The sequence below is a fragment of the Pan troglodytes genome, chromosome 12 (genome assembly GCF_028858775.2).
Source record: "Pan troglodytes isolate AG18354 chromosome 12, NHGRI_mPanTro3-v2.0_pri, whole genome shotgun sequence".
NCBI classification, from domain to species: Eukaryota; Metazoa; Chordata; class Mammalia; order Primates; family Hominidae; genus Pan; species Pan troglodytes.
In genome coordinates, this window is record NC_072410.2 from 102,924,224 (window position 1) to 102,947,487 (window position 23,264).

Sequence of the window (23,264 nt, forward strand, 5' to 3'; positions counted from 1 at the left end):
TAAAGAGATTATGACATTAGTTTAAATCAAGAAGGCAGCATTTCCTTATGTTTCTGTCTGGGATATGTGTACTGGTTTGAATAACTTTGAGCAGGTTCCCCTTAGAACTCAGTTTCCTCATCTCTAAAGTACAGTTGATGATGGTGATAACAGCCAACATTTATTGGGTACTTCTTACGTGCCAGACACTTTCATAAATCTAATCAGTGCTCATTATTCTTGTTTTGCAGAGAGGAAACAGACACATGAGCTTAAAGTATTTGCCAAATGTCACCAGTGGAAGCTAAATAATGTGTACACATGGACGTAGAGTGTGGAATAATAGACATTGGAGACTCAGAAGGGTGGGAGGGTAGTAGGGGGTAAGGGATAAGAAATTACTTAATGTGTACACTGTACATTACTTGGGTCATGGTTGCACTAAAAGCCCAGACATCACCACTACTCAATATATCCATATAACAGAACCGTACTTTTGTACCCCTTAAATTTATTTTAAAATAATAATACAGGTACAGGTACTAGAGAGACAGTGGATGTCCAAAAGTGATACCCCTTCCTAACACAGGAAAGGGTAGGAAAGGCTTCTTTACTTCAGCGCAGAAGTTCCATTAATTAGAACCTCCTAAATCCACTTAAATTTTACTTTTATTAAACACATTGATAGAAGAGAAATTATGGAGAAACAACAGAGAAAGTTAGTGAATTAGATGTTACTCTTCACTGATGTTCAGGTGGAGAGTAAGGTAAAATGTCTCTCTGGGCTTAATGAAATTCATCAGGAATATATGATGAAATGTTCAGATATGTTTTTGGTACAGCTTTCAGGAATGTATCATTTATATAGCTAGTAAGCACCTGGTAGATAATTTTTATCTTCATTAAGATTTAACTGTGTTGAGAACTCTCTAAAATAATCAGAATTTTTATATTAAATAACAGTATTAATTGATGTTATCCAATCGTTTATTCTAGAGATTATGAAATAGTATAAACTATACTTAAACTTTCTTTGAAATTCTGATCTTTTTTGCAGAATTTATCATGTTGATGATACCCCTTCTGGATCAATGGATGGTGCGCTTGATTATAGTAAAACCATTCAAGTAGGTGATTTTAATTTTTCCAGAAAATGTTAATATCTGTAGATTTGAAATATTATAATTTTATTTTGAAACCTGAAAAATAATTTGTTTCCAGTGAATAGGATATTATTTTAGCAATTCTTTAAAAAAATTCTCTTCTGTAAACTTTTTCCTAGATCTTAAAAATTCTTGAACTAAAATAAAGATGGTAGATGGTGATAAGTAGCTAATATACTACTTAGAAAAGCGTATTATCTAAAAATGTTGGAAAACATAACTCCTCCTCTCCTCCTCACACCTTCCCATCTATCTCTTTATCTGTCTATCAGTTGACCATGGATTGGTCTGTCATCCCTGGCGTATTAGTGAGTGCATATATTTTGCGGATAATATAGTTAACTGTTTCTTTATGAAAATGTGCTTCTGTTTACAAACTAATATAATTTGTTATTTCAGTACATAGTTTTTGAAATGATTTTCTCAGAGTATTTAAAGTAGTGCCTATTGTTTATAAAACTGTTGTCTCATTTCTTATCTGATGCTCAAAACTCTGTAAGTCAATCAGCATGTCATCTCCTCTCTTACAGGTTAGAAAACTGATAGAGAAGTTCACTGATTTACTCAGGATCATAAAATGATTAAGTAACAAAGCAAGGGTGCAAGCTTAATTTTTTGACAGCAGATCTAGTGATGTATCTACTAGAATATGCAAGAGTTCATCTAGTCATCTACATATCCATCCATTTTTTTCAATTAAGTATTTTTTGAATGTCTATTAAGTGTGAGACATTGGAGTAGGTGCTGGGAATCTACTGGTGAATAAGAAACAGTCGCTTTAATAGGGAACTTTTGGGAAATTGATTCGTCATCAACCAGCTTTTCTCCTGTACCCTCACATAAATTAAAATAGATGCCATCTTAAAAACAACAGAAGTTTCCATTGTCAACCACGTATTTTCTTCCAGCTATTACCTTCTCTCTTCCTCCTTTCATAGCTGAGTTTCTTGAAAGACTATTCTGTATTCATCTTTCCCCTACTGTTCATTCCATCTGCACTTCATTGCATTCTGGTTTCCAGAAGACTTTGAATTGCCAAGTCTGATAGGTCTTTTTCTGTCTTTATATTATTTGATCTACACATTACATTTAATATTTTTAATGACTACTTTTTTCTTCTTGGCTTTCATGAAACTACACTCCTGGTTTTATCTCTGGCTTTTCTTTCTGAGTCTTCTTTGTCAAGGGTTCATCTATGCATCACTTATTGTGATATTCCCTAATGTCTAGCCCTAAGCCATCTACCTTTTTAGAAAAAACCTGTGAATACACTCTTCTTAGTGTTCTTAATGAAATCCACCCCTTTAATCATATGCCAACGACTCTAATATGTATATTTCCAATGTTGAGTTTTTTCAATTTCTGAATAACATATTTCTTGCCATCTGGATAGCAAGAAATTGAGCAGCTCAAAAGCCCCCCAAGTTTAATCTACCTGAGGCTGAACTCAGCATTTCTGCATATATATTCTATATATCAGTGGTTGGCTTCACTATCTTTGCAAAAATCACGAGAACTCATTTTCTCTTGCTTTCCACGTCTAATAAATCACCAAGTCCTCTGGATTCTGTTTCCTAAATTTCCCTCAAATTGGCTTTCCCCTTTCCATCTCTGTATCAGTTTGGTCTACCATTAGTTTCTGCCTAGGTCACTGCAATAATTTCCATCCAGCACTGCCCAATGGAACTTCTTGTGATAATGGAAATACTGTATATCTTTGTTCTCCAGTGCAGTAGCCATTAGCCGTATGTGGCTATTGAGTACTTAAAATATGGCTAGTTCAACTGAAGAACTGAATTTTAAATTGTATTTCACTGTCATTAATTGAAGTTTACATTTAAATGGTGACATCAGGTTAGTGGCTACCATATCGAACAGTACAGAATCGTCTCTCTACTTTCAATTTTCCCCATCCCCACTATGCCAATCCATTTATTATACTTCTGGCCACTGCAGCCTTTCTAAAATATAAATCTAATCATGTTACATATAGTTCCTCCCCTCCCCAATTACAAGCTTTCTGTAAGTTCCCATATTTTTCAGAATAAAGTATAAATAGCCACAACTACTCCTCCTCCCTGGCCCACTTCCCAGTTTATTCCTCAGATACCAGCTGTGGCAAACAACTTGAAATTTCCTGAAGGTATCATGCTGGTTTTTAAAATTTTTTATTAAAAAACATTTTACCTTGAAATAATTGTAGGCTAATAGAAAATTGCAAAAAGAGTCCCTTCACTCAGCTTTCTTCAGTGGTGTCATCTTATGTAAGTGTAGTAGAGTATTAAAACCAGGAAACTGACATTGGCGCAGTACTGTAACTAGACTATGAGCTTATTCAGTTTTCAGTTGTTTTTACATGTGCTAATAGGTGTGTGTGTATAGGTTTATCTAGTTTTATCACCATAAGGGATCTTATCTCTTTTTTCTTCATTTCATTTTCTTTCTTTTTTTTTTTTTTTTGAGACAGAGTCTTGCACTGTTGCCCAGGCTGGAGTGCAGTGGTGTGATCTCGGCTCACTGCAGCCTCCGCCTCCTGGGTTCAAGTGATTCTCGTGCCTCAGCCTCCCAGGTATTCTTGTCCCCTGGCAATCATTAATATGTTCTCCATCTCTATAGTTTTGTTACTTTGAGAATGTTTTATGAATAGAATCATATAGTATGTCACCTTTTGAGATTGGCTTTTTCACTAAGCGTAATGCCCTAGAGACTTGTCCAGGTTGTTGCAGTGCAATGCCTTCTTACATTTCCTCAATTTAGTATGTGCTGGCCCTTCTGCTGTCTGTTTCTCTTTTAGGCCTGAGCTCAGGTTTTTGCCTGTCTTGGTGTAAGTTAGGTACTCCTTTCTCTGCGCTGTCATAACCTCTGTTTCTGCCTCTTCTTTTATCATACTGTCCTGCAATGAGGTGTTTAGTTCACTGTCTTCCTCAATAGACTTTTCAGTAATCTCTGAAGATAAAGATTTCATCTGAGTATCTCTAGTGCTTAGTTCAGTGGTTGGCACATAGTAGGTGCTCAGCAGTAAATAAATGTTGGTTAAGTTAAGAAATATTGACTGCTTAGTGAATTGCATACTACGTTGTACCAGGTTAGTTATTCAATAAATGTTTGTTGAATAGTAATGATTGATTAATTTATTTTAGGGCACAAGGGATCCAATTTGTGCCATAACTGCATCAGATAAGATATTGATTGTGGTAAGTTTTGCAAAAACTTATTTTATGAATAATAATTGTTTAAATTATAAAAATATGGTAGGAGCCAGGTGTGTGCCCCATGTCTGTAATCACAGTTACTTGGGAAGCTGAAGCAGGAGGATTGCTTGAGGCCAGGAACTGGAGACCAGACTGAGAACATAGTGAAACCTTGTCTCTAAAAAAAAAAATTACAGTAAAGTTTTGAATATCATCTTATGGGCACCCCAAGTTTTACTGTACCCTTAATATAAGTTCAGTATAAGAAATAAGAAAGTTTTAAAGCTTTCCTCGCTAATAATTAACCATTTGCAAAAACAGCTATTTATGAAAGCAGTACAGGGATGACCAGCCGAGAAGACAGAGTACACTTACAGTTTCTAACACTGAGTGGAATGAGCCCTGTGGAAGATTGCATGGTGGTGGGGCAGATTGCATGGTGGTAGTAGGTATTAGAAAGTTTCCTCCTTTGTGTAGCCCGATATTTTATGTTGGAGAAAGTGCTTTGGCTCAGCCACTTTCATAAGACTTAGAATGACGAGGTAACATGTTTGCCAGCCAGTAAAATAGAGAAGCCTATGGCAAATTTCAGCTGAATTTTTCAAATAGAATCAATGGCATAGTGTCTTTTCTTAAGCTCTGAGATTTGAAAATATTAATTTTAGAAATTAATGTTTACTTTTATACAGTAATGCTGCTGGGGTTATTGCATTTGAATTATGTAAACAAAACCTTAATAGTATATATTCCAGTTCTAGTTACATTCCTCAGCCATGAGCTAATTTTATGGGGGGAAAAATCTTAAGAGCATAGTATTTCTATAGTATTCCCTCCTTTCTGATAAGCCCTCATGAGACTCATGCTGCAAAAGCAGTGGTTCTCTGATTAAAAAGAAGAGAGTTAAAGATCAGCTGTGTGGAGGCTTCCACTTTGTCCCACTGCCATGGCCTGAGGCAGCCAAGGGTTTGAAACCCACAGTTCTCTCATGGCATTGTACTTACTGTTGATATGTCAACCTTAAGATTTGCCCTGAGTTGTGTACAAAATTATATGCTGCTTTATTTTTTTAACTTATTTAAACTAATATTCATAGTATCCCTGCATTCAGATCATCTTTCCTTTTGCTAAAAACTAGTATCAGATAGATGACTATAGGATAAAAACCTAGACCTTCAGTAACAGCTATATCATATGATCTTCTGTTGATTTTTCATATACATATGTAATTTAACTCAACAAGTACTTTGCTTTAGCTTTTAATGTGCCCTGAATATTAACCTAGATAACAAATATAAATAACTTTAGATTTTTTTTTCCTTGTGATGTAAGAATTTGTGTATTGCCAAAGTGCTAGGTTTCTGACTTCTTTCTTGAACATTACATGAAAAAAAATTAGAATACTTCAGCTGTTTGAAAAAGGTTTAATTAAATTAGTAGGTAAATATGTACTTAAGGACATGATTCATTATCAGAATTGAGAATTTGCTGTGACATCACTTTGGTTTTAAGACAAATGTATAGACATATAGAGAAATAGTTGTAGTTTAATATTATTATGATACACATATGCTTAAGTAATCAAAAGTAATTTCCATAGGGTCGTGAATCTGGCACCATTCAGAGATACAGTCTACCTAATGTTGGTTTGATTCAAAAATATTCCTTTAATTGTCGAGCCTACCAGTTATCCTTGAATTGCAACTCTAGGTAAGCCTGAAAACTCTGCTCATGTAGATGTTAGACTTAGAAATGATCAGTTGGGATTGTTAGATTTATATGTAATAAATGTAAAGATGGGCGTGTCTATTATGAACTTGTCTTAAAATTCAGTATGGTTTTATTTTATACTGCGTTTGGTTTAAATGTTTTTAATTGGGCGTCGTGTGGAAGTACTAGTATAATTTTTTACTCTTAAAGCTTAAAAGCATTGAGACTATTTTATATTTCATACCAATTGGTTTTGTCTCTGGATACATTTTCCTCAGAAGAGAACAAAATAGAGAGTAGTCCATATCTTGTATCAAATTTATTTAACAAAATTTTAAGCCATTTCTACTGTATTCCAGGTTTCTGATAATCTGATTTTGAAGAAGAATGGCTATAGGTAATTATTCTCATGATTGCTGATAGTAATTTTATAGTTTTTTCCTTTTCTCTAATTGCATTGTTTTTAGCCGTCTTGCTATCATAGACATCTCAGGAGTTCTGACTTTCTTTGACTTGGATGCTCGAGTAACGGACAGTACGGGACAGCAAATAGTTGGAGAGTTGTTAAAATTGGAACGAAGAGATGTCTGGGATATGAAGTGGGCCAAAGATAATCCTGATTTGTTTGCAATGATGGAGAAGACAAGAATGTATGTTTTCAGAAACTTGGATCCTGAGGTAAAAACAAGAAATGAGTGTTAACAGTCTATAAATAATGAGCCAAATATAAAAACCTGGATGATTCCCCTTTGTTTCTTTAAGAAGTTTGTTGAATAGCAGTGCCAACACGGCCGCATGAATTTCTGAAAATAAATAGGAACATTTCTGTGGATTTTAAAAATATTTGGTCTTAGGTGAGAAAATACTTATCTATTAAATATTCTCTACTTTCTCTGAAAGGTACTTCCTAGGCATTTATTTATCTGTTCTTTTTAAAAGGTGGAGCCATGGTCACTAGTCTTTTTTTCCCTTGTCAAACTTAAGAAAACAAAATCAGTAGTCTTATTTACCAGAATTTCTGAAAAGAACCTAATAAAAAAATATAGTTTTCAAATTTCCTTGTCCATTCATTCTTTTCTGTCTCTTTATTCACTTTATTCTGTGCTTACTTTGTCTTATTTATATTTACATTTACCATATCGTTCACAAATCTGTGTTCTTTCTTAACCCAGATATTCTTACAAATATGCAAGTTCAGGCAGGGATTAATCTCTCTTTTAGGTATGAGGAAGCCCCGTTTGTTCTCATTTTTAAGGTTACATTTTGATTTTCTGCTTGTGGCTCACATCAGCTCATTTCTATGCTCTGGATTTTCCTGTCACTTAGTCTACTCTGGCCAACTGTCAGCTGTTGTATTTAGGAAATACAAAATAATCCGAGTGGTAACCTAATCAAAACATCATTAAGAAGATAAATCTTTTAAATGACTTTTGAATTAGTAATGGATTTTCAATTTGGAATTTTCTGTACTTCTGCTGCACTCTACTCTTGTAAATAATAAGGAATAAGTTAATAAATGCTTTATATCATTAATTTCCATTTGTTTGCATGTATAGCTTCCTTCTTGGGAAGAAATTGCATGCTTGGGCCCCTGAGCTGCCAAAGGGTTTCTGGAGTAATTTATTTAGTGGTAAACTGTTTGCACCTTTAATATCCTAAATTATTTTCACATTTCCCCATTTGAGCCCTACTCAGGAATTTTGGATGTAAAATGCCCTGATGTAAAGTGCTCTCAAAGGCTCTGTTAAAGCTTTTGCAAGTCTTAGGATCTTTGTGATTCTTCGACCCTGAGAAATAGTTCAAAGGAAAGACATTCAGATTCAGGGCTGCTGCATTTGGCCTGTAAGCATGGGCTTCTTTCAAGGGTCCAAGGGAAATTTAATCCTTGCCACAAAACAGTTGTGGGAATTTGACAGGTAATCCACAGGATAACCTTGAGGATGGGAGTAGAATTTTGATTGTTAGAGTCTTTTTCTATCCTTAGCCCCGCTCATACTAAATCACAAATCATATGCCTGGAGAAGGGAGAATGTTTGTTGTATCTGGCTGCTCATAATGTGTCTATAGCACACATGGTCAGTCTGGTACCAAGTGAAATCTTTGCCTGGTGGAAAGAGTTTCTTAAGTAGTTTTAACAGAACAGCCTTTTAAAAACATACTGTTTTTTAATTTGAATTTGTTTTCTGGTTTGGCATGTAGTTCGATTTCTGTTAGATTTAGAGCTAGATGGATTTCTTACAACCTTCCCACTGTCTGGATTTCTTTATAAATGATGCTGTTCTGTTCTTTTCATTCACAAGGACACTGGCTTACTGTGGTCGCAGCTGGTTTAGCTACTCTGCTCATTTGCTTTTCTAGCTGCTTATTGATCATGTAAGAACATGATCTCCTCAAAGCAGGGAAGATCTGTTTTACAGGATCTACTGAGTTATATTTAATAGTACGTTCCTTAAGGACATAGTATTCTGTATTATTATTTAGGAGATAAGTTATTGTTTGACAGCTAATAACAATATATTTTTATCCATTTGAGTGTTGTTAAGAATTCTAGATTCATACCTTTATCTAAGCTGTAAATCTTCAGATTATTTGAGAGAAAAAGATGCCATCTGTGTGCAAAGTTTTAATTCACTGATAAAACACATTTTCTTTGAGAATTAGGAGATGAATATTTAATGTTGATATTCCCTGCTTGATCATTTTCATCTCCAGTGACCCTCTGAAGGTACTGATTGCGCTCTTTTGTTCTTTTTCTTGGCTCTTCCTTCTCATTGGCACTACAATTTCATATTCATGTTTCTTTCATATCTCATAATTTCATCAATCAGACTCATTTTTGTACATTTGCTTCTTTTTCAAACAAGGGGCTCCCAAACTTTTGAATATATGCTCTTATATATACATATTTATTTAGAAATTATTTACATGACCTACCATATTAATATATTATGAATCATGCCCCAAAATAGAAATTTTAAAAGAATGAGAAAAATAAATTATACTGGATGACATAACTTTATTTTTTTAAGTCATGCTAATTGCTATGGTTCATGCTAATGCTACATTAGCTAGTATATCAGCATAATGCACATTTTAGAGCAAAGTTTTGTTAACTTAGTGGATAAAAGTCTCATGTTTCAAATAGTCTACTTGGTAACTTTGACCTTTTAGCTGACTTTTGGTCAGACCTGATAGGATTGTCATTGTTTTCACGTTGTAATGTGACTGACACAAGAATCTGTGCTAGGAGTAAGAGAGGTGTCAGTTCTGCCTTTTCTTGTTTGCTTGTGCTTGCATTATTAATATTACTTTTAATTTACAAGTTCTTTGCAAGAAGCTTTTTAAGCCACTTGTCCAGTTTGTGAGAGTTAGCCAAAATTAAGTAATACAATCCCTCAATTCACTTAGTTAGGTATATGCAAACCTCAGTATATCACAATATGCTAAAATTGTAGGACAAATAAGGTACTTCAGGACACTCATTATATGGCACATATTATGAGGCCTTCTGACTTGTGTGCTGGATAAGGGTGCCAATATTTTGTTTGGTGTAGTATAGATTATTAAAGCTTTGGTTACTTTTTTGATAAAAAGAAGTATCTTGCATACTGGTTAGGTGAGACCCTGCTGGTCTGAAACTTCATATTTAAATGAAGTGTGTGGATAGATAGCTAATGAATTTTGGAAACTAAAGAAAATTGGTTAATTCCAGCAGAAGTTGAATTTTTAAAATCTGAATTACATAAATGTATTTACTTACGCATTAATAATCAGATTATTTTTGAAACTTTTATTTTTTGATCTCTCTTTCCATCTTTCTCCCTTTCTCTTTGGTAGTATTTTTTTTTTCATGGATCAACTTTTGTGAGTTTATCTTTTGATTATCTTGTTTTGTTGCACTGTCTTGCCAAAAATAAAAAAAAAAATTTCTAATGATAAACATGTTTATACAAGGATCTAGGGCAGCTACTTTACTTTATAATATGCATATCCTATTCTTTATTTCAACAAGCCTGTGTAACACTAAGATAAGAGACAGACATGTAACAGTTTCATGCACTTACATATTGGCAAATAAATCTTCTTAAGAGTAGGAGATATATCAGGAATGCACTCTGGCTCATGTTACAGAGGAGAGACTGTTCAGTGTGGTATGGGATTTCTTTGATAGATGGGCTTACATACAAATATAGTGTTTATCAGCTTTATGAAGAATTAACTTTAATATTGAATTGCATGAATTAGAATTTTCAAGCTATATGACTTTTTATTAATTGAGAAAATTGGACTGAATATTACATGCTATTAGGGAATTAACATTAATTATGTAAGGTGTGATCATAGTAATGTGGCCATGTAAGAGAAAATTCTTATGTTTTAAAGATATGTACTGCAGTATTTAGGGATAAAATATCATGATGTCCATAATTTACTGTATTTACTTTACAATACTTTAGCCAAGAAGTTAAAGGAAGCATATTTACCATAATGCTAATTATTTAGGTTATGGGTATATGGGTGTTAATGACATTCTCTTTTGTTTACCTGAAAACTCTGATAATAAAATTTAAAAGCATGATTTGTTAAAAGAGAGGAAATTTTGCATAATGAAACATAACTTTTTTTTTGTCTTTAAAGGAACCCATTCAGACCTCTGGATATATTTGTAATTTTGAGGATTTAGAAATTAAATCTGTTCTTTTGGATGATATATTAAAGGTAATTCCTAAAAAGTTACATTTCTGTTGCTAGCTTGACAGGAGATTATTTCTGGACCAGGCAGTGTAGTATCCTGGTTAGCAGTGTGGACCCAGGAGTCAGATATATCTCAGGCCCAGCCCTGCTCTCTTATTGTTCAGCCTTTAGGTGGGTGCCACCATCTTTTTGAGCTTCACTTTACTTTCCTGTAAAATGATGATAAAAATGTATGAGTCTCAGTTATTGCCTTTATAAAATACAGATAATAATACTACTTATAGGATTGTTACTACATAAGATAATGTGTGAAAAGCAATTAGCACAATGCTACGGCCAAGTGAGAGCTAAAAAAAATGAGTGCTAATTGTTGTCATTGTTTTTGTAAGTAATAACGAGGTACTGAAGAAATATTTAAGAGTTTAGCCTTTTTCTAGTTCTAAGATACTTGAGTAACTTTTTTTTAGAGATCTATCTTTCCATTTTTTCCAGGCTTTGTAAAATAATCCTTTTTTCTCTTTTTAAATTCAAGACATGATTTTGAACCCCTGCATTGGCCTACATTGACCATCCTTTGAGAATTTTTTTTCTCTAAGAATATACTGAGAGAAGTTTTACCTTCATTTTAGCCAAAGCATTAACTTTTTCTATGTAATATATATATAGTTTTTGAATTGAGATAGTAGATTTAAAATTTCCAGAAGTTAGTGGCAATTTGGAACAGGTTTGGGTTTGATATGTAAATCATATTTGGGTTTGATATGTAAATTATGGCTATTTTATTGTGAACCAGTTTCATTTTCTATATCATAACCACCACGCAGCAATGGGATGGGCCCCCACCCAAAATTTGGTTTGGATGTAAAGATTGATGATACCATAGGGACACCAAGAATGTATCTTCCATAATGAAACTTTTAGGGGAGAGAAGGGCAGGCTTCCCAAGCTGTCAGAAACGGCTGGAGAGCACAGGGAAAGGAGACTGGCTTGAGGGTGTTTTTGTTGTTGTTTTGTTGTTTAGTAGTTAGGGAGTGGGTCTGGGTTGAGGCTTTTAATGGATAGGGGCTTATGTGGTTTGAAACTCACTGGTGCCCCAAAGGAAGAAGCATCTGGGCTTTCTCATTAGCTTGCCCCATCTGAGGCAGAGGGGAAGAGGGAGAGGTGAGGTTTAAAAGCTGTCAGCAGCCAACCATCAAAAATGGAGTCTGGGCTGTTATTACCTAGGATTATGTAACCTCCAGATTTGACTATCTGACTCTTCTCTATATGGATAGCAGTTTTCTTGTCCTTGTTTAAGGTATATGACTTGTAAAACTAATGAACTTATTTCATTGCCCGTTTAACTTGAATACAGTACCACCAGATAATATTTTTTCCTTTTCCACACATGTGAAGAAAGATATCTATTGTTTTTTTTTCAGCAGGGTTTCTCTCTGTTGCCCAGGCTGGAGTGCAGTGGTGCCATCATGGCTCACTGTAGCCTCTGCCCCCCAGGCTCAAGTGATCTTCCCATCTCAGCCTCCTGAGTAGCTGGGGTCCCAGGCACAGGCCACCATGCTTGGCTAATTTTTTGTGGTTTTTTTTTTTTTTTTTTTGTAGAGATGGGGTTTGCCATGTTGGTCAAGGGTGGTTTTGAACTCCTGGGCTCAAGTGAAACTCTCATTTTGCCCTCCCAAAATGTTAGGATTACAGGCGTGAGCCACCATGCCCAGCCAGAAGATGTCTTTCTGCTTGTCTTCTTTCCCAAGAGATTTAGGGAAAGAAGACATTATTTATTTATTTATTTATTTATTTATTTATTTATTTTTTATTTTGAATATGTGGTTCTTCCAGTGCCCTTTAAAAAGACAGTCATAAGTGGGTAGAATCAAACTAAGGTGACTGAAATATTTTGTCTGCTTTTATATATTTAATGGTTTGATAAAGAGTGAGCTTCTTGAATCCCTAACATTTAGCAAGGATCTGATACAGAGTTGGTTTTCAGAAAGTGTTGGTTAAATTGATTTTTAAAAATGAATACTTTACTGCTTTTAAACAAATGGCAGAATTATATAGAATTCAAGCAAAACAGAAAAGTACTGAAACAAGTTAAAAAAAACCCCTGAATCCCACAACTCAGATATTTTAGTCACTACCGTTAAACATCAGAACATCATTCCTTACAGCTGCAAGTTATATATGGAAATATGGATTTGATAGATTTAGATGGATGAACAGAAGTAATTTTATAAAAATGACATCATTGTACAATCTACTTTTTTAGTGTTAATTTAATTAGATAACCTGAAAGTGAGTTTAAAGGAATTCTAGACTTTTAGATAATATTTTTCCACTGCAAACAATACCATTTTCCTGGGTTGAGAAGAAAAATTATGAAAAACCAGGTAGTTATTAGTTTAAATTATATTTTAATTTTTAATAGTATTGTCTTTCTACTCTAAAAGATAACATTCTTACATTTTCTTCTTTTTCTCCTTTTGTAGATATATTATTTTTACATTGTCAAGATTTAGAACATTTAAATTTTGTCTTGTAATCCTAATTTCCAGTTGTTTAGTCTTAATAGTTAAATGAATTCAAAGCTATTAGCCAGGCTTTTTACTACATTTTCTCTGTACGTCAGTTCTTAATTTTGATTAATCTTTTAGTTGGCTGGATTTCATTGTTAGTAGTGTTTTTCAAGAAAGGCTCATAATTTCCGATTGCCTTAAGCTCTAGAATGTGTGAAAATGCCTGTGGTGTTGTTGCTGTAATTGATGATTATATTGAATTTTGTGAAGTTTTTTAGATAAAGAAGGCTCTCAGTGGTAAAATGATTTACCTAAAGTTCATCTGTTCATTAATTCAGCAACTATTAATTAACAGCCAATAAGACACAGTTCTTGGCCTCAGGTAGAGGAGTTGAGGAGATGGATAAGTAATTCAATTGCCAGAAAAGAGTTAGGGGTGCTGTGATTCAGTCAGGATGGTACACCTGTTCAAAATTCTGAAGCAGGAGAGCATTAGGTCAGTTCTGAGATGATGAATATTGAATACTGTAAATAGTACAGCTAGGCATTGTGCTGAATCTTTGAGACATGTTATCTCATTTAAGGTGAAAAACCAATCTGAGCAGAGGGAAACAGGGATGCATAACTGTGAGGGACCCCTTCTGCCATTTTCCTCTGTCCCCTTTTCCTCATAGGCCGCCTGATTGCCTCAGAGGTACTTACTTGTGGGTTTTGGTGTTTTCCAGATAACTCAAAAGACCCAAACGTGAAGATTTCTCTTCCTTATTTTGCTCACAATATGATGCCGTTTTTTTTCTTGTTTTGTTCTGGTTTTTAATATAAAAAAGAAACACATACTCTAACGGCAAGTATTTGAATTTTTTTGTTTTCATCTTTACTTTTAGGATCCAGAACATCCAAACAAGGATTACCTAATTAACTTTGAGATTCGGTCTCTGCGAGATAGCCGAGCACTGATTGAGAAGGTTGGAATTAAAGATGCATCTCAGTTCATAGAGGACAATCCACACCCCCGACTTTGGTATTTAGAAAAAGCAAACTCTCCCAGGATGTCAGGTGTAGGTTTTTAAAGTCTCAGTTTTGTCCCTCTGCTCCCCTACTATCCTCCTGATGGGAGCAGACTTCCATTCTTGCTCTTCTTTTTAAGATGTAGAAATTCATTTAGATTTGGAAGTCCTCAAAATAAGCAGAATATTATTTGAAAAATGTTTGCATGTGTTACTTTCCACCATGTTTCTCTAGAAATAATAGACATAAATGATAATTGAATTGTGATTCAAGACTAGTTTGTCAGTAATTTGCAATATGCACTTATGTTTTTGTTTCTTTTAAAATAAAGGCGCCTACTGGCTGAGGCAGCTCTTCAGAAACTGGATCTATACACTGCAGAGCAAGCATTTGTGCGCTGCAAAGATTACCAAGGCATTAAGTTTGTGAAGCGCTTGGGCAAACTACTGAGTGAGTCAATGAAACAGGCTGAAGTTGTTGGCTACTTCGGCAGGTTTGAAGAGGCTGAAAGAACGTATCTCGAGATGGACAGAAGGTAAGTTATGAAGGCGCAGGCATCCCTGAGTACTCTATCAGTTCATCATTGTATTTTTTACAAATGGAAACTATAAATACATTAGGTGTATCATACGGTTCCTTTTAGAAAGTAATTTTAAGTTTGAATTACAACCTAGATATTCTACATGCCTCTCATTCATTTGTGTTTCATAGTCTGGAGGCAGTTTTCTTCTCTGTTTTTACATCTAATAATGGCTGACTCTGGGAGGTTTTTTTTTCATTTGATGGGAAAAAATGATAGAACAACAGAGACTGGGATCTTTTATATTTAAGACATAGCTCATTATTCCAGTTCTTTCTTTCTTTGTTTGTTTAGGCCATTATTTAATTTTATGTTGTCAAGAGGCATAAAATAAAAATCAGAAGTCGTTAGGGATCGAGATTAGTTCTTTATATTTCGTTTTTGATTTATATAAAATAATGTATGAACTTCATAAATATTTCTTCTTTTGAATTAAAGAACTGTGAGGCCTGTCTCCCTGGCCAGGAATCAAACCCAGGCAGCTGCTATGAAAGCAGAGAATCTTAGCCACTGAACCACAAGGCGGAGAGTCTGTCTGAACTTCATTTCAGCTGTTAAGATTGTATCTCATCTTCATTAATGTTATTTATACTCCCAGGAGATCTCTAATATGACTTAGGCTCTGAAAAGTCATATAAAACCACATGATGTTAACACTGTGTTTTGTTTTGAAATAAACCTGATCACATCTAAGAAATTGCTGAAAAGAAATGATTGTTATTTAAATCATTATTTTGCTAAATAAATTGAAAGTCCAGGAAAGTAAAGGCACAACATTCTTTTCCCTATTCTGGTATCTTAGACCATTTGGGGTGCTATAACAAGATACCTGAGACTGGATAATTTATAAAGAACAGAAATATTTTTCTCACAGTTCTGGAGACTAGGACGTCTAAGATCAAGGCGTCAACAAGTTTAGTGTCTGTTGAGGGCCCTGTCTCACTTTCAAGATGGTGCTTTGAATGTTATGCCTTTACATGGTGGAAAGTGAAAAGGGCAAAAGGGGCAAATTCTCTGAAGAGTCTTTTATGAGGGCATTAATCAATTCATAAGGGCAGACATAATGACTTCCCAGAAACCCCACCTCTTAATACTACCACAATGGAGATTAAGTTTTAACATGAATTTTGGAGGGGACACACATTCAAACCATAACCTCCAGGTGCTCCTCATTTCCTCTTAGCTAGTCAGGCTAAGTTCCTAAAGTGTTTGGAGAGTCACATTTTCCACTGCTGTGTAGCCTCAGCACCTAGAACTGTACCTAACACACAGCAGGCTCTCGGTAAATATTTGTCAAACAGATGAATGAATGAATGAATGCCTTTGTTTGTAGGGATCTTGCTATTGGCCTCCGGCTGAAATTGGGGGATTGGTTTAGAGTACTCCAGCTCCTGAAAACTGGATCTGGTGATGCAGATGACAGTCTCCTGGAACAAGCCAACAATGCCATTGGAGACTACTTTGCTGATCGACAAAAGTGGTATGTAACTTACCTGGAGCTCCTCAAGCATTCATGCAACACTTAGTAGCTGCCTGAGTACTTCTCTAGGAAGTAATCCTGGGGAAATGAAGATCATTTTCTTGAATTCTAAAATTCAGATAGCTCTAGATTCATCTTGGAAAGCCAGAGATCCTCTGAAGTTGTGAGATGAGCACTATAAAAATTTGTAGTGTATAAACACAAAACTTGTACTTAGCTCCATGCAGCTTTCTGTTTGAGACTACAGTATATAATTCTAAGGTGTTTTATGATTTATTTTTGAACAAAGTTTAATAAGTGTTTTTATTTGCTTTATTATATATTATTTTCAGAAATGATTGGCTTTTATTCTTTTCATTTTGATTAGTATGCTTATTTATGTCAGTGTTTGGGAGTAAAGCGGTGGTATTTCTTAAGAATAGTCAAGGAATGTTACAACTAGAATATGCTTTAGATTTTTTTTCCCATTTATATGTTTGAAAGTTATTCTGGAGCTGAAGATAATGAACAGTAATACTAGTACTGGGAATTATGATGAAGGAACATTTTGGTTGAAAGTGCTTATTTATCAGGAGATTCACATTAGTTTTAAAAGTTTTTCCTTTTTTCTTTCTGTAGGTTGAATGCTGTACAATATTATGTACAAGGACGGAACCAGGAACGCTTAGCTGAATGTTACTATATGTTAGAGGATTATGAGGGGTTAGAGAACCTTGCCATTTCACTTCCAGAAAACCACAAGTTACTTCCAGTAGGTATTGCAAATTTTAGTTTTTGGAATTGTTAGGTTACTTTATAAAATTTTATGTTATAGTCAGGAAATATCTCCCACAATAAAGAAAATTAAAAATCTATAATGTTACAGTTTCTTAGACATGGAATGATGCTTTTAATTATAAAGTAATATATAAATAATATAGAATGCTTGAAAATGGAGGAGGAAAAGTCAGTCACATTCCTACTACTTTAATATGATCACAGTCTTGTGTAGTCTGTTAAGATTTATAAAGTTACTTTTTAAATATTAGCTGAATACATGAAATATTTACAGATGAAATGATATGTTGCTAGGGATTTGCTTCAAAATAATCTGAAATTGTTTGAAATTTGCTATAACTTAAGTTTAAAAAGATAGCTCAACTTTTATTATGTTATATTAACAATAAAGTATTTCAAGTTAAAAGAGAAATGGAAAGAGTTCTCTTGCTTTCGAATGTTCTTTTAGAGCCTCTTAATTAATTGTTGAATACTGTAAATAAGTTTGTATTTTATGTGTTTAATATGTGAATCACTGAGCTGTACAATACTTGTAGAGCTAGCAGCTCTCAACTGCAGAGTCTGGATGTATATCAGTTGTGAGTTCTGCTTCAAAAATTTTGCCTATTAGTTAATAGATAAGTATAGAATTACGGTAATTCAGTTTTCCCTATTGTGAATTTGAGCAGCTATCTCTGTAACAATGGTATTTTCACTCACCCTTATTTTCAATACTATGGGTTTTCTTGAGTAGGAAAGAAACTGAAATTACTTAGAACCCTGGGTATAGGGAAGAGTGTATCCTCCATTAGTGTTGTCTGTTAGATGTGTCTGATGATGCCGACAAACATTTTGCTGTAGGGTATCCAGAATAGTAATATTCCTGAGTAAATGCTAAGTAATTATAACTATAATGATAATTAAATAACTAAAATAGTAAAAATTTTAGTATTATAAATTTTAAATAGAGTTATAGAAGAATTTTTAATAATATGGGAAGGTGTACATAATATTTAAGTAGGAAATACAGGATACAAAATTATGTATTGTGTGATTGTGTACAACACAAACATATACATATATATTCAAAGGACAAAGATGTTAAGAAATTGCACCAGAGTATTGAGAGAGGTTTCTTATGAATGATAAGATTATGAGTAATTTCACTTTTTCATGTTTTGTAATTTTTTTTACAGATAGAATGTATTCCCTTATAATCAGAAAAATATAAGCATTGTTTTAAAAGTTGGATATAAAATATACTTTCATACTTCCAAAAATATTGTAGAAGGGTTGGGGAGGGAAAACCTCTGGCTAATTAGATATTCTGAAAGAAAAAAAAATGATGTTCTGAAAATGGCCAGTGCAGCTGAACAAGTAGGATATTTTTTGTGGTGGTGGTGGTGGTGGTGGTGGTTCTTCCTCGCTGCCACCACTTTCCAAGGGAGCTCTGTTTTGGGTCTAGCTTCCTGAACTGATTAATGGCAGACTTCTCTAGGACATTTCTTTATAGAGGTATCTGAGAGCTCTGTGAATGTGAGATTTCCCTTAAGTCTCTAGTTAATAATTAGCACTGAGTATACCACCAATTGACATAAAGGCTTTTTTCACCCACTGGTGGGGGATTTGTTTTGGAGCTTGACATTTCTGTATACTAGCTACTGAACTGAGATAAGAAAGGAGTGCAGTGTCTTCAGGGCCTCGTTAAAAATCAGATCCACAGCCTGAGCCAGTGAAGCTCTGGATTTATAGAAGTGATGCCTTAGCATCCATTCTCATTTGTACCCTCTGCCCTTGCGTCTGTTTACAAGAAAAATCTGTAACTACCAGTAAATTTAATACTCATACGTCCCTACAGAGTTTTGTTAAATTAAAATATAAGTAATTTCCTTGGTCTGTGAAATCTGATAGTATTGTTTTGTTTGTACAGGAAATAGCACAAATGTTTGTCAGAGTTGGAATGTGTGAACAAGCAGTGACTGCATTTTTGAAATGTAGTCAACCAAAGGCAGCGGTAGATACCTGCATACATCTCAACCAAGTAGGAACTGAAACTTTCTGTCTGTGCAGCTTATTGTCTTAGGAATTTTTAAGTCAAAGCAAGGTTAAAGTCACCCTAGTGATCTTTTAAAGATTATTGCCAATGTAAGGGTTGGAGAGCCTGACGTGAATTTTATGAAAGGAGCCAGGCGGGTATTCTCTTAATTGAGGACGAAGAAAGTTGCACTTACCTCTTAAAGTGCTACCATGAGGGGTGACCCACTTATAACCAGCTCAGTATGGGAGCATGAACAAACCCTGTGCTTTTAGTCTGGCAAGTTTTTGTCTGGAAGTAATTTCATAATTTTCTGCATTTTGTTAGGGTTGGGTTTTGTTTCCAAAGAAGGACCAGTTAATGGTTGGTCATTGCCTGAGGAAGGAATTGAGTTACTTTATCAATATTTATTTTGGCAAATCTGTTTTCCTTTTCCTTTATAGAAAACATACATTTGATATTTTTAAGAGCTGAAATTAAACTAAAAGTACAGCATTATTATAGAAACTATTGACTATTAATGTATTCTTTTAATATTTTTCTTATTTTTTAAAACCCCTTTTGCTTTATAAAAATAATTTTTAAATGTCAAATCTGATAGGACATTTTCACAACTGAAATTGCATATTTTGTTTTACTATAACATATAAACAAGTGTATCTTTTTCTTGCTTGAAGTTTTGTAAGATTAGAATTACAAGAGTAATATGATTATAAACTTTTGAAACTTTCATTTTCACATGTATTTCTTAAGCAAATCAGAGTCTTAGAGATCATTTAATCATTTTGACTTATGCTTATAGAACTTATGTTGCTGTGATTTTAAATGCTATTTTTAAAACATACCAGTTTTTAATTTTGAAATAGTGTTTTTACTATAAACTTAAAGCCTTCTTGTGTGAATTTTATGATATATGTGACTGTAAATACTTGGGTGACTGAATGGTGTAATTTTTCTCCTAGTGGAACAAAGCTGTTGAATTGGCTAAAAATCATAGTATGAAAGAAATTGGATCTCTGTTAGCTAGGTATGCATCTCATTTACTGGAAAAGAATAAAACTCTTGATGCCATAGAACTCTATCGGAAAGCCAATTACTTTTTTGATGCTGCTAAACTGATGTTTAAGGTAATGTAAAAATCTTGGTGAATATTTGATTTGTTCCAGTCACAATATTTTAATATATGAAAGAGCACATTCTCCATTTTCTTTGGAAACAAATATTTATTACAGCAAAACCACTCTGGTTTTATTGCTTCTGTATACATTATTTTAGTGTTATTGCCTTTTACCAACAAAGATGTTTATTAATATTAGCAACTTACTAATACCTAAACAGTTGTATGTTGAATACTGGAGTTAACAAAGAGTTAAAGAAATTACTGAGACTGCAAAGTACAAATTTCTACAACAGGGAATTAAATTTTGTTGATAATAGAGTTTTAAGTTCTTTTAAATGTACAAGTTTTAAATATTACGCTTTACATAATATTTATTTGGAGGGAAGATAATTAGTACAGTATTAATGTATACACATTTTACCTTCTATTCTATTCCCATTTGATTTAATGAAAAAGGAAAAATATCTCTTTAAATCGTTTAAATAAGTTTCAGCTTCTGAAGGATGCACCATGTTAACACTATCATATCTTTGTGTACTTGGAACATTATTTTAAAAATCTCTGTATTATGGAAAATACCAGCATTTCATCAACACTTTCCTTATTCTGATTTAGTTATCTAACAGCACCTCTCATTTTCTAAGAGTGATCTGGGTTCCAACTCCTAGGGCTAAATACTAAGGAAAGAACTAAATACGAATAGGTACTAATGAAAAGAAGATAGGTTTTAAAATATTTATCTTAAATAGGTGATATTTATATTCCATCTTACTGATTTTCCTCCTTTTTTAGGGAATCAAATTTGTTAGTTTTGGAAATGATTATATTTGTACAAATATAGATAAGAAGTAACTTCCCTCAATTTTTAAAAATGTTTAAGATTGCAGATGAAGAGGCAAAGAAAGGAAGTAAACCTTTACGTGTCAAGAAGCTCTATGTACTGTCAGCCTTACTTATAGAGCAATACCATGAACAGATGAAGAATGCCCAGCGAGGAAAAGTTAAAGGAAAAAGTTCAGAGGTAAAGTAGCACGTTAAATAACATTACATCATTGGAAGTGTTTAAGAAAAAAAAAAAAAGAAACTATTAAACTTCTTTTATGGATAGGTCATTTAATTTGCATGTCTGCATTTGTTTCCTTAAATGATATGAAGAAAAAGAATGACTGATTTAGAATTAGTATTCAAATTCAGAAATTTCTACCTAGAAATATTGAAATTGTTTTTCTGTAATACTAATCTGTAGTTGCTTTAATGTCTTATTTGTTAAAAAATTTTACTTACCTGGGAAATCTTCCTTTCTAATCAGTGAGTTTTAAAACTTTCCTAGATATATTGTTGTAATGCATAAATGAATGTCTGATTAACTTAGAATCTAATTAGTTATATTTTAAAATTTATTCATACCAGTTTAACAAACTATGAATTATAATAAAAAATTAAATCTGTTTTGGGTGCAGTGCTCACACCAGTGATCTCAGTGACTAGGGAGGCTTAGGTGGGAGGATCACTTGAGTCCATGAGTTTGAGATTGCAGTGAGCTATGACCACGCAGCTGCATTCCAGCTTGGGTGACAGAGTAACACCTCATCTCTTAAAAAAAAAAGTCTGTAATCATAGTTTTGTAATGATAAAATCTGCTCATTTAGATACTTTAATGACTGTTGTTATTTGGGAGTTGACACTGTGTGTGCGTTTGTGCTGACGGAAAGTGTGGGCTGACTTTACTCGTAGGCCACTTCTGCCTTGGCTGGTTTGCTGGAAGAAGAAGTTCTGTCTACAACAGATCGTTTCACAGATAATGCATGGAGAGGGGCAGAGGCTTACCACTTCTTTATACTTGCACAGAGGCAGCTCTATGAGGGATGTGTGGACACTGCACTGAAGACAGGTGGGCATGTCACCTAATGTGTATAGTATGTCTGAAAATTATAAATTGAGTATGAAGGGCCAGCTTCTTCAATTTGCCTTTATGTGGCCTTCAATAACATTTTTTCCTATGGATTTATTTTCCTATGTTTGAGTCTTATGCATTCCCATTTTTGAAGTTTTTTTTAATACAGAGAAAACACATAGTTCACAGAAATGTCAGAAATTTGAGATAAGCAAAAAGAATGTGTATAGCATTCATATGGCTAGCCATTCAAAGTTAAATACTTCATAGCCAAGTTCATATTTTTTGGAGAAAAATATATATACATGTATCTATTAAATATATTTAATACATATATTTAAATACATAAAATATATTTAATACATACATTCAGATAATTTTATTCTTTACAATATCGGGAGTATAACATGGCATGCTTTTATGTACTTTTTGAAAACCACGTTTTAAAATATTTCCATATTTTATATATACATTGCTATAGCATTTATCTTGTGTTTTATAAAAGTGATACTTAGCTAATAATTTCAACCAAAACAGAAAAATATGAAGAAAAAGTAAAATAATCTAGCAACTTGTAAAATAATCCTATAACTCAGAGGTAATCATTGCTAAGGTTTGGGTAAACTTCCTTTTAGATGTTTCTACATGCAGGAGCATGGTTTTTTCCCTCAGCAGTATATTATAGTTCTTTCCTCATTCTTAAACAGAGATCTATATAAACATTCTACCTAATATTCCATGGTATTTGTGTACTGTAATTGATAGAAGATTATTTACATGTAATATCAGGATCTCAATTTCTTCTTAACAATAACAATATTCTAGAATTTAGATATATGAACTCCAGAGAGTGTAATTATGATAATTATGTTGTAAGCCAAAGCATATGAATGACTAAATCATTACTGGTCTTTCAGCTTGGCCATGGCAAGCACTGTCATGACACCCCACCCTTCCTCTGTCATATTGGTGACATCATCCATTTGCTGCTCACATCATCACCATATGCACATCACACTCTAATCCTAATACATCATGAATCTGTATTCCAATGGCATGATATTAAAAGAAAACTTTTAGAGAAATTCTTTTATTTGAATATTTCTGGAATTCTATAGGGATGATTTTTATTTTTAATTATTTTTA

The 23,264-nt window shown here is 33.7% G+C and overlaps 1 protein-coding gene across 5 annotated transcripts in view; it reads left to right on the forward strand.

Moving 5' to 3' along the window:
- Positions 1 to 23,264, forward strand: part of WDR35 (WD repeat domain 35) — a 77,005-nt gene that overhangs the window by 37,704 nt on the left and 16,037 nt on the right. For 2 of the 5 annotated variants that reach the window (XM_054677706.2, XM_054677707.2), the window contains 14 exons: positions 1,037 to 1,106; positions 3,610 to 3,711; positions 4,283 to 4,336; positions 5,931 to 6,040; positions 6,508 to 6,718; positions 10,679 to 10,759; positions 14,130 to 14,266; positions 14,585 to 14,788; positions 16,167 to 16,313; positions 16,932 to 17,064; positions 19,000 to 19,110; positions 20,067 to 20,231; positions 21,105 to 21,245; positions 21,959 to 22,115. In XM_054677706.2, coding sequence (XP_054533681.1) covers positions 1,037 to 1,106; positions 3,610 to 3,711; positions 4,283 to 4,336; positions 5,931 to 6,040; positions 6,508 to 6,718; positions 10,679 to 10,759; positions 14,130 to 14,266; positions 14,585 to 14,788; positions 16,167 to 16,313; positions 16,932 to 17,064; positions 19,000 to 19,110; positions 20,067 to 20,231; positions 21,105 to 21,245; positions 21,959 to 22,115 — 1,823 coding nt within the window. The remainder of the gene's footprint in view (positions 1 to 1,036; positions 1,107 to 3,609; positions 3,712 to 4,282; positions 4,337 to 5,930; positions 6,041 to 6,507; positions 6,719 to 10,678; positions 10,760 to 14,129; positions 14,267 to 14,584; positions 14,789 to 16,166; positions 16,314 to 16,931; positions 17,065 to 18,999; positions 19,111 to 20,066; positions 20,232 to 21,104; positions 21,246 to 21,958; positions 22,116 to 23,264) is intronic. The other 3 variants (XM_515315.7, XM_003308902.6, XM_054677708.2) reach the window with 2 other exon arrangements.